General features: G+C 35.1%; 1 protein-coding gene across 2 annotated transcripts in view; it reads right to left on the bottom strand.

Moving 5' to 3' along the window:
* The window catches only part of ARHGAP24 (Rho GTPase activating protein 24), a 498,792-nt gene that overhangs the window by 404,267 nt on the left and 81,921 nt on the right, over positions 1 to 12,604 (bottom strand). For both annotated transcript variants that reach the window (XM_003923977.4, XM_074396393.1), the window contains exon 2: positions 10,861 to 11,060. In XM_003923977.4, the coding sequence (XP_003924026.2) occupies positions 10,861 to 11,040 (180 nt within the window). In that variant the 5' untranslated portion in view covers positions 11,041 to 11,060. The remainder of the gene's footprint in view (positions 1 to 10,860; positions 11,061 to 12,604) is intronic.

The following is a 12,604-nucleotide window of genomic DNA, read 5'->3' as shown; positions in this document are numbered from 1 at the left end:
ATACAGAAATTTAGCACTGAAAAACTGTCTAAAAATTATATTAGAATCTTACTTCTAATGTTTTCTGCCTCTCCTGGAGAAGGTTATGAATGTTTAAAAACACAATTTAAGTTAGAGCTGTGTTGGTTTATTCAAATAATCAGTGCATCCTTCAAGCAAGGCCAGTACTACAGCATTTCCGACTCATATCTAGGTCAGTGAGCTCTTACCCATAGAATCGATTCTTCATCTTAAATGTTCTCAAGATTGCCCACAAAGTAGAACAAGTTTATCTGTACTATTTTATTTCTAAACATGAGTGAAGAATTACATATTATTTAAGCATCTGTAATCCCATGTCTAGAAAAACATGTTTAGAAATCCAGGTTCACAAAGATGAGTTAAGGATTCTGCTAATAAATAGAATTGATTCTGTTAATCTTTTCTCATTACTATGACAGAAACATAAACAATAAGTTAGAAGAGAAATAACTTATCATAAGTTAAAATGTACGTAGTGTTTATGCTATATTTTAGTACTTTAAAAACATTAAAATCGTATTTGTGTATATGGCAAAGTACCTGGTTTGCAAGCAGAATACAATATTATTTCAAGTTAATAATCATAAGAAGTCAGAAACAGGAAGTATTTTTACAATTTTAGAATAATTTGTTGATGAGAAAATATTAGGTCCATTTATCTGGGAGAATAAAAAGTATGTACACTTGATTTATAAATGAAGTTTCAAAAATATAAGAGTATAACATAGATTTTTGCAATGAGATGTTAAATAGCAATTATCCTACTGTCTCTGACAGGTTTCTGAAATTTAAAGCTGAAATGAAGAGGTGCTAAGTGCCTTACTCTTCTATGAAAGGGCAGAACAACAGAATAGAATCAAACCCAGTCAGATACGATCAGTGTGGCCAGAACCTATCTGTACTTCCCTTTCTGCTATAGGCAATACATCTGAAGGAGAAGGCATAATCCCCTTCAGTCAAGGGAGATAAAACTCCAGCAGTCACTAGCAACTGGAGACTGGGAGCTTGCTCCGCAGTTTGTTATGTTCTGAGGTTGCTTTGCACTTCCTTTTGAGTAAAAGACAAAAGAACTGGAAAAAGCTTGTAGAGCAAAGAAAATTTCGTGGGCATGTGGAGGGGCCTGCAACATCCTATTTGTCATGGCAACCATGTATGGATTGCCACTGAGTTCAAGTGAAATAATGAAAAGTGGGACTTTAGGTGATGGGACTTTAGCTAAAACCTGTGGGGTGTACTGCCCATTCTGAGAGGTGAAAGATGAAGAGAAAGGACAAGATTGGTTCTTTTTGTCATATTCAACATCAGACCCTGGGAAGTTGAGATGGTCATCAACTGTCACAGATTAGCCAGAAAGGCAGAAGCAACCAATATGGACATATAGTACCCCAACAGCAATGGGCTTTTAGGCAGAGATTCATCTTTGTTCACCTTTTCTCTTCACCAGTTTTCAGTAATAGACTAAAGAGAAGGAGAGATTATCTACCCCACTATTCCTCTGCCTCTATCTCTGTCTCTCTCAGTCTCTGTCTCTGTCTCTGTCTCTCTCTCTCTCTCTCTCTCTCTCTCTCTCTCTCTCACACACACACACACACACACACACAATGTGGCGGGACACAGATGAGATTTAAACCAAGTGTGAGGCTTGAGTTTTAAATTAGATTGAAATTAAATAACTAAAAATGATTGGCATAGTTTCTCAAAAGGTTAAACATACAGTTACCATATGACCAAGCCACTCCACTCCTAAGTGTATACTCAAGAGAAAGGAAAACATATGGCTACACAAACACTTATAAATGAATATTCAGAGCAGCATTACTTATAATAACCAAAAAGTGTTAACAATCCTTATGTCCATCAACTGATGAATGTATTAAAAATCTGTTGTATTAATACAAAGGAATGTTTTTCAACAAAACAAGAAATAAAGTACTGATAGCATGTTACAACATTGATGAACCTGGAAAACATTATGCTAAAAGAAAAAAGCCAAAATTCAGAAAGTGAGAACAATAATTTTTGTGTCTGGGTTGCTTTCTTGTACATAAAAAGTGATCGGAACACTCTAAAATTATAAATGTCATAGCTTATAATTGATAAATAGTCACGAAATGAATGAACACATGGCGATAGCTCTACAAAATGAGAAGCAACTGGATTTAGGCAAGATAAAGCTAAAGAAGAGAAGACATGAAAATTGAATAGAAAAAAAAAAAAAACCTAAAAGAGAGCAAGTAACAAATGGCTGTGAAATATTTGATATATCAAGAGAAAAAAAAAACAGATAAAACAAAATAGGTTTTTAAAAACACATTGCTGTAAACACCAATAATGTAAGTATTCAAATTTTGTTTTTACTCATTTGTTTTTTTACCATAAATTTTCTTCTCCTCTAGTTGGCAAAATGGAAATTTTCCTGTATTTGTGCAAATAAGATAGTCTGAACATGGACTACCTGGTTCCATATATTGAATTGCATCACCAAATACAAAAGCCTTCGGTTAATAAGAGTAGATGTTAGAACAGAACTGAAGGGATTCAGCTCCAGGAGTTCTCCCTTCCAGTTGGTGCTGAGGAACCAGAAAACCAGTGCTGCCTCTCTTAGAGAGGCCAGTTTTACAAAGAGAATTCTTCAGGTCTCCTTGGCTGTCATCATAACCGTTTTGATATACTCTGAAGAAGTCCATAAAAGTAATTTAAACAAAAAGAAAAGGCATATTACAAAGGGGAGTATTGTTCTGAAATCTTTTCATGTGAGTTCAATGTCTGACAGCACAGGTGACAAGTGAAAACAAATTACTTTCTGCTCTGAAATTAGCATGAAAAATGAAGAGAACCTCTTTGTAAATCTTACATGGGCTGATCATCTATTATTTCCTTCATTATACAATTTAAAAAGTATATATTATAGATATTAACTTCTAAACCGCTGTGTTAGTGTATCCTGATGGACAAAGATGGTAGAAATGATGACTGATGATGATTGATGATTGATGATCATGATGATCATGATGATGATGACTGATGATGACTGATGATGAAGTTGATGATGATGACAGTAACATCAATACCTAACATTTATGAACTGCTTTATATGTGGCCAGGTACTGTGTAAGCATTCTAGAAACATTATTTCATGTATTGTTAACAACTATTCTGAGATAGGTATTTTATGACTTATATTTTACAGATGAGAATAATGAATATTATTAACTTAGCCAGGCTATACAGCTATTATTGAGTCTAGACTGAACCCAGGTAGTCTGATTCTAGAAACCATACACAAGACAAGTAGACTCAACTGCTTCCAGGGAAGTGCTTATACCAGAAAAACCAATTCTGGAGAAAATTGTGAACATGAAAATGGTCTCATATGCTATGATCCCTCTGCCCATCAATCTCTTTTTGTGCAAGACATTCTCTGTGCTTTTCCATCTCAGGTGCCCTCTCCAGTAGCAACTGATTTTCTTAGCTCTTCTTCCTATAGTCAAAAGCAATCCAAGGAGCATTTTTGTAATCCGTACTTACACACTAATGAAATGACAGCAGGTCAAGTATTTATCTATAGTGTAGTTGCTTTTCATAATTTTTACAGAGATTAGATAATAATATAAAATAGTCCATTATAGGAGTTGCAGGACTGTCATGGAAGGCCTTTTCAGGTAGACAGATATTTTGGATTCCTTCATAGTGAGCTGGACATAGAATGAGTTCTATTTTAACTGTTTTAAGTCTAATAAACCAAGAAGTACGGGCATATAAAGGCAGGGGAAATGTAAGGTCTCAAGATAAAATTTAAGATATTTACTACTGCTTCTTGGAGTCTTAACAAACTTGCCTCTGCTTTCTTTTCCAAACCTCTCTCTCAACACTTCTTGTCCTCTCTCTTAGGTACCGGAATACTTGGCCATTATCAATTCCTAACAATCTACCAAAAGGCATGGCTATATATATATATTTTCTATATATACATTATAAGTATAAATATGCATATTTTATAAATATAAATATATATATATGTATATATATATATATACATATATATATTTCCTAGAATCTAGAATAATACCTGTAGGTACATTAGAAATCTACAAATATGTGTTGACTTTAAAAAATCAAATCAATGAGTAGTATTAATATTTTAAACAATAAATTCTATTTTTCTCATACTAATTTATAAAAATACTAACATTTCTTTCATTCTTATCATGTACCACTGCTTTTCTTTTTTTTTTTTTTTTTTTTTTTTTTTTTTTTGATATGGAGTTTCGCTCTCGTTATCCAGGCTGGAGTGCAATGGAGCAATCTCGGCTCACTGCAACCTCCGCCTCCTGGGTTCAGGCAATTCTCCTGCCTCGGCCTCCTGAGTAGCTGGGATTACAGGCACGTGCCACCACGCCTAGCTAATTTTTTGTATTTTTAGTAGAGACGAGGTTTCACCATGTTGACCAGGATGGTCTTGATCTCTTGACTCGTGATCCACCCGCCTCGGCCTCCCAAAGTGCTGACATTACAGACTTGAGCCACTGCGCCTGGCCGTACCACTGCTTTTCAAAACCAAATACATAAAGCATCTTATTTAATCCTCAAAATAATGTTATCAAGTATTTACTATCATAATCTCATTATACAGATTAGAAAATTGAAGCTTATACCAGCCAACTCAGTTGCCCAATGTATCCAAATTAGTAACTATATGAGCCAAGATTCATTCAAATAATTTTATTCTAAAGCCTGTGTCTTTACTCTTTTAAAAATCTTATTCTTATAATACTGTGTAGAGAAAAGCAATAAAATTTTAAATAACAGTGGAATAAAATAATATTTTATATTAATAATACTTTCTGTCACTTGATATAGTCATTTCTAGGAAAGTGCTAAGAGTTCCTAAGAATTTATGCTGATGCACAGTACCATCTTAGTGTCTTTTTAAACACTAAAAGACTCAGATGCTACACAGAAAGTTAGTTTTAGATTTGAGGATGAAATCCAAATTTCAATGTTTTTAGTATTATTTTAAATACTTCATTGAGGCTTTGGCTTCATAAATTTTAACAGGACAGCAATTGCCTTAGAGATTTCTAGATTTCATTAACACACGAGTTTCATTAAATATATAAAATTAGAGCTTACTCTTAAATCAGCAATTAATCTTTACATATTTAGAGGTCAGCCCTCAGGTTATAATTCACTCAAAATCACTTTGTTCTCTAAGTTAAGAAAATCCATTGTGATCTAATCATCTCCATCATGTACAGAAAAAACCTTGCCCACACAATTGGATCAATATCTGTTGTAGAAAGTCTAGACCAGATTAATTGGGTTGATGCCTATTTGAATTTTAGTCATTTTATCAGGAGTTCCAGACTGGCTTCTAAAAATCGATGTCCTGTTGTGTCAAATTCCAGCTCAAGAGTATATCAGAGGCTTTCTCTAGTATGGCCAAGCTTGAGACTCAGCTTTTATTTAAGTAATAATGTGCTGCATAATAGAAGTAAAATAGATGGGCCTAAAAAGCATTAGGAAAAGTTATCAACAGATTCACTTAACAAAACCTGCACAATTGCTTTATTTTTAAGGTAACTATAATTATACGTCATCTCTGACTCAGCTGCTCCCCCCATGTTATTGTACTGACAAGGTCATGGTCATTTGTCATGATTATTAATGAAATATGCCAGAACAGATGTTGTCATGAATTCAGTTCAAATGTGCTTTAAAACCCTTTCTAATAGATACCCAAAGTCCTTAGGGGTGTGCAGTGCATGGGGAAGATTCTTTTTTTATAGATTCTTCTGTACAGTATGATTTTCCACTTTTTCTTCTGTATGTAAATATAATGTTATTTGTAAGATAAAATAGAAAAGATATTACCTAAAAAACTGGAAAAATACAGCACTATAAAATGTTTATAGTAGTGGCCTGTGAGTGACAAGAATTATAGATGTATTAACATACTTTCAAAAATTGGCTACATGCATCACCTTCCTGTTAGCTTTTTATAGAAACAATCAAAATCAACTTTATTTTTTAAAATATACTCTGAATAAAATCTATATCTGTATAAGTGCAAACACCTGTAGATAATGGATTCTGGAGAAAGTTTTGTCGTAGATGAACTAAACTTGCTTTTTTTTTCTATTTTTAAAAAAGTACAGGATACTGAGGATATTTAGTTTGATTTATATTAAATATTAAATAGCTATATTTTGAGATAGGTCTCTAATATATTGCCAGGCAACGTTGGCTAAGTGCTGGAAACTCATTGTTTACAAATCAAGTACTATCTCCAGAGAGAGGAGAGCCTTGAGGCATCTTTGCCTTTTGCTCAGAAACAAAATGCAAGAAAAGTGACAGTGAAACTTTCTAAGTCCTCAGCTTGTGCAGGTTGTTGAATATTTGGAAGGCAAGGTGCAAGCTGAATAAGAACATGAAACATTTATAGTAAGGTCAAATATTTAAGTATACAATGCACTAAATCAGATACAGTGTGTCCTCATAGCAATAAAATTTGAAGACAAAGATGAAAGGAAAACCTAATTGAGAAATTCATATTCATTAACTTAGGTTTTCAACATATTAGGAAACAACTGTGATGATTTCTTTTCTGAGAGTAATATAGTTATGTAGTTTGAGTATCATGGGTGCTCTGGAAATAGCTTCTCATTGCCTAATAAGGGACCCCTTTTCCATTGGGCCCCCATGTTTCTCTCTAACTGCATTCTTGCTGTGTATTCACCCTTGCAACATGTAGCTATACAAAGATATCTATTTTATAACTCCGTGTCTTCCCTCTGCTCTGAATTCCTTTCCCCAGTTTATCTACCTGGAAAACTCTCATTGACCTTCAAAATCCCAGGTCAGGGTCACCTCTTGCCTTGTGTTGCACTTCCCAAGTCCTCCTGACAGTCCTCACTCACTCCTTGCTACTAATTGCACCTGTATACTCACAGCATTCTACATTTACAGGATAGCCTATTATGGTTATAATGTTGCTTTTCCTCAACAGATGAGCAGTTTTTCATAACAAGGATAATGATGGAGTTTGATATGACTCTTTTTATTGAGTAAAAAAAACTCAGTAAAAATTTGCTAAAATAAATTGAGAACCCTCATCAAGGATAAGAAGAACACAGATTTCAAGGGTTTTATACTCTCATTTTGGAAATGCCTTATAAGAAAGTAAAAAACAAAAAGCAAGTTAAGTTTATTGAATCTTTCCAGCTGGTTAGGAATGCTTAAAAGAATGAATTTTTTAAAATTTTACTCATGAAGTTTTCTTTATATTATTGAAGGAGCCCTCATCAAAATACATGAAGGCCAAGGATATTCTTATGTGGGAAGCATTGAAGGGAAAAGAAACAAACAAGAAATACTTCTGACTAAAGGCTAATGTAAAGGAAAGTTGAGGATTAATGAAAGAGGAAGAATGAAGCCGATGGAGCACTGGATCTAGGAGCAAGAAAGTGACTTCTAGTTTCTCATCTGTCATTCATTAACAATGCCTCCCTTTGGCTGCGGCACACAGATATGAAGCAATCATATACATGCACTCATAAACACATAACTACAAAATGACAGGTTTTAGGACAAAATTTTTCCAACTTTCAACATCTTTCAAGGTGCTCAATTATTTTCCATTCAGGTGTTTTGATTCTTTAAAAGATATTCTACAATACATCACTGCAGGGCTTATTTAATGTGGCTTAAACTTTGTTATTTTAGATAGTATGATTTTGATAGATGAAGTTGAGAACAGTCAATATTACTCATGGTGCCTTGGTCCTGACCCTGTGGCCGCATGGCTCTAGATACATTACACTGACTTACTAACTCATTCAAAAATATGCTGTTAACACTTACCATGTGCCAGGCATCTACTCTCAGTCTATTTTAAGGGAAGAAATTATTCCATTCATAGATCAATATAGACTGTAGGATTACTACCAAGTTCCCTCTGGTATAGAAATTGTCAGTTCTTAATCTGAATTTGTATGCGTGTGTTTAAACATGAGGGCAAAACATTAAAAAGCTTAATGTTAAAATTATCAATGTTTGCACTGCTATGAAAGTTGATATTAAAAGATAATTCAAAGTTATTTATCCCAGGGCCAGGTGCAGTGGCTCACACCTGTAATCCTAGCACTTTCGGAAGCTGAGACAGGCAGATCATCTGAGGTCAGGAGTTTAAGACCAGCCTGGCCAATGTGGTGAAACCCTGTCTCTACTAAAAAAAACAAAAAAATTATTCGGGTGTGGTGTGTGCATGTAGTCCCAGACAGATTCTCCTGTCTCGGGGGCCTGAGACAGGAGAATCCCTTAAACCCAGGAGGTAGAGGTTGCAGTGAGCCAAGATCACAACATAGCACTTCAGCCCAGGGACTCCATCTCAAAAAAAAATTTTATCTATCACACATTTTAACTGCTTTATTTATCATAAATCCTTAACAAATGATATGTAGGATGAAAAATTTAAAAACATGTTTTGGGGGGATGGTGATGGTCTATGTGTGGTTTGTAAAATATTAGTACTTTTTGGTCAATACAAGTCTATTTTATTAATTTTATTCATAATAAGTCTACGAATACTAGTAATACCAGTAACATGCTAATATAAAATACTATTTATCTTGAAAATAGTATAAATTAATGTAATTTTCATTTTGAGATAGATTTTCATCTGAATTAATCTGGAGTCTTTCCTTTTTAAAATTGACATTTCTAATTTTTTAATCAAAATAACCACTGGAGTGCCTGCTAGTCATGAAGATAAGATACAGTGGATCAAGCCTGTGGTCCATGTTCCTCAAATCTGAGAACGTGCAAATGTCAGAGAATGTGCACATAAACTGTAGTTTGAGAAACTCTGCCCTATATTGTTCAAAAAGGGTATTATCATATTGCCTCTATGAATTTTCTCACAGAGGGTATTCAATGTGTTCCTCCATAATGAAGTCCCCACATTGCATGCCCTAAATCCTATGTTTTTTTTCACATTAACCTGATTCCTTTCTCTGAGTTTGGTAAAGATAATTTTATATTCAAGATAATACCTTAATCTGACTATTAGATAATTATTTTTTAAAAAAGGTACAATTAGGAAAGAATCCTGGAGGGTAAGATAGGAGACAAAAGACTCCACTAATTTCCCTCTGAAGTTTGAATGAGATATGATCTTGATTACATCACTTCTTATCTCTAAGCCAGTTTCCTCTTGTGCAGTAATAATCCCTACATTGCCCACTGGTTCGCAATGACAAATGAAATAACAGATATGGAAAGTGCTATAACTGTCAGGATACCAGTATGGGACCTTCTAAATTTACTTATAATGTCTTGGGTTAAAGCCATACGAACTCAGACTTACTTAGAGACAAATTATTATACCATTGTTTGTTTAACTTTGAATAACCTGCATTACACATAAACCATGGTTTCTTCATACATGAATAGCGTTAATAAGGTTAATTATACCTACTTCGTCAGGTTATTTTAAGTATTTCATTAGATAATATATGTAAATTCTTAGTCTGATGTTCAATCCTGATAAATCCTCAGAAAGTAGTAGTGATTTAAAAACATAATAATAATAATGATCTAGGTTTATAGCATGCTTTTTTTTTTTTTTTTTTTTTTTGAGATGGAGTCTTGCTCTGTCACCAGGCTGGAGTGCAGTGGCATGATCTCAGCTCACTGCAACCTCTGTCTCCTGGGTTCAAGAGATCTCCCTGCCTTAGCCTCCTGAGTAGCTGGGACCACACAGGCACATACCACCATACCTGGCTGATTTTTGTATTTTCACTATGGCCATTATGGTCTTGATCTCCTGACCTTGTTATCCACCCACCTCGGCCTCCCAAAGTGTTGGTTACAGGCATGAGCCACCATGCATTTTTATTGCTATTTTTAGGTAATTCAATTAGAAGAATGAGAACGTTGTGAAATTATAATGCCTTAGGAATTTAAAATACTAAAGCAGAGACCTGGTCCAAATTTCTAATTAAATTCTTTAACTTTAACACAAGATGAAATAGCCTCAAGAACATACTGTTAGGAATGTTTATATAACTAATCTAAAATGTTTCTTCTCTCATGTATGTATCCTATAGATGTTGCTGAAGAGAACAGGCAGAGGTGATGCCTCACTTTGCATCTCCTCTCATTAATTGATAAGCCATGATCAACCTGAGAAAACTGTTGTAGCTACAGAAATGCAGATGAAGATTATTCTCTGTCATTGCAGTCTTGAGACTTGTGGCTGAGAAAAATAAGTCAATAAACAAATAAAAGACCACTAAGGGACTACAAAGCAACAGAGAGACTATTCACAGGGGGATGGGTACATTATGCATGCTGGTTGAATATATCAAGGTCATTTCGTTTAGCACCACATCCGTATTTTATGTGAGTTAAGGTAGCGGAGGAAGCCTCTGAGAATTGATACTGAAAATGTCTCAGAAATTACTGAAAGTTGTGCGTACAGTTCTTCCTTCCAACCTTGGCTTTCCATTTACTCTTGTTTGGCTGCAATATATGTTTTAGGAGATGTCTATTAAAATTTTCTCATGAACTAAGTTTGCTAGAGGGACTCAGACATTCTCCTCTGGCTTAGTAAAAATTATAATTAATATTAGACAAGTATAATTTGCCTCCTGGCCTCAATTAGCAACTTTATTATCTCCAACTCAAAGCAAACAATGGGAAAACGTGTGAAAGATGACAAAGAACTGAAGGAGACCGGGGAGCTTTGGGTGGTCTCCATCCCAATCGGTTTCTAGTAAACCCTTCTATGTTTTGGCTTTCTTAGGCTCTTAATGCTTTACATTTGCTCCTACTCACCAATGGCTTGGTTTCGTCTTCATCTTTGAAATAATAGAGCTGATCCCCCTTGAGCACAAACCAGCGAGTATGCCAAGTCTTGACAAAGCCTCCTTGCTTCCTCAGCCACCCACACTTGATGGCATTCTGCCACCCTTGGCCATGTTGAGGGTTCTCCGTGGAGTCATTGTTCTCCTCCATTATCAAGCTGATGGACTTTCCTAGTTAGCAAACAAAAAGAAAGGAAAATAATAAGGTGCTCTGTTACATTCAACTCCCTTTAAACCACTCTTATTCAAAAAAAAAAAAAAAAAAAAAAGGAAAGAAAAAGAAAAGAAAAAGAGAGAAAAAAAAAAAAACAGAAAGAAAGAAAAAAGAAGAAAAGAAAAGAAAGTGGGAGGAGGGGTGAAAAATGTTCCTCAACTCATTGGCCACATTTCTAGACACAAACCACAGACTGGACAACAATATGCCCAGAGGAAACGTGGAGAGAGCTTGTTGTGCCTTCCTGCCTTCTTAAATGAATTCAGCAGGTGGGTGGTGCTCTTTGTCTCTAAGTAGAAATGAAAAAGGAGAAAGTTCTAGAGGTAAAAGGAATTCCTAAAAACAAACTAAAACAATCAACAAAAACGTAACTCTCAAAATGATGGTCTCTGTATCTGCTGGGCACAGTCTGGGGCGGGCCCCTGCAGACCTGTGTTTACCTTAACAAGCTCTAGCCTGACCTGTGTCCCAGTTTAAAGAGACCATTTAGAAAAACTTAATGGAAGATATTTGTCTTACACGGTCGAACATATCTCAGGATGTTTCTACCCTCGTTCCCAGATTATTCCCTTGACAATTTTTTTGGCTGGTCTGGGATTTGTACAGCTGAAAAAGTTTAAGAGAAAACAAACAAACAAAAAAACCCTGCTTGGTTAGTTTTTCCTTTCTCCTACAGCCATTGTCAAGCTTCAGGAGGGAGGGGTATGTGCCAGTCCCTGACATGATGAGGAATATTTAAGGTTACCTGTGAAGAGATATAAGGCCATACTACCTATACACAAGCAAGAAAATGAGTTCTTTGTTGGAAAAATATTAACCCACAGGTGAGATGCTAAAACTGCCCTAGTAAGAACAGAGAAGGTGTACGTTCTGGGGGAGCCAGGGACAAGTGGTTAAAAGATTTTACTGTTCCAAAAGCTTCTTCCAAATTCTTGCTAATGTTTATTTCTAAACATAATGTTTATTTCTTTATTCAGGAATTGAGAAGTCGTCTCTCACTCTTGTGCCTTTGACGAGGTTATAAAGATACAGACTATCTGATAAGACATAGAATATTCCTGTCCAGGCATACACACAAAGCCCCTGTTATATTATTTCTGATTGAATCTGGAAGACGAGCTGCCTTTCTGTCTGGCGTTTATATTCACCACTAATTTTTTAATCAATTTGCATGTGTACAATCCTACTTATAAATTCCACCAAGTTTTCATTGTCAGCCCTTGGTCATTTATGTTTCTTCCTTGAAGGCTCAGGATCAAATCTTCCATTATTGGGCTTCAAGTTCTTTCAGTTTATTCCTGCCATTCCTGTTGCAGGAATGAAGCAGAACTTTCTCTGTAATTACTTCTTATTTTAGTAACTTCAACCATCTTTGGAGTAGATTTGCCTATTTCGTTGGCATATATTTCAATCTATCACCATCCTTGCCTTAATCTTCACCTCATAAACTACTTTTAAACTTCAAGGCGGTTACTTGACTACCATCTGTCTCATTCAATTT

The sequence above is a fragment of the Saimiri boliviensis genome, chromosome 3, assembly GCF_048565385.1.
Source record: "Saimiri boliviensis isolate mSaiBol1 chromosome 3, mSaiBol1.pri, whole genome shotgun sequence".
NCBI classification, from domain to species: domain Eukaryota; kingdom Metazoa; phylum Chordata; class Mammalia; order Primates; family Cebidae; genus Saimiri; species Saimiri boliviensis.
This window is presented reverse-complemented; position numbering and strand designations above follow the sequence as displayed.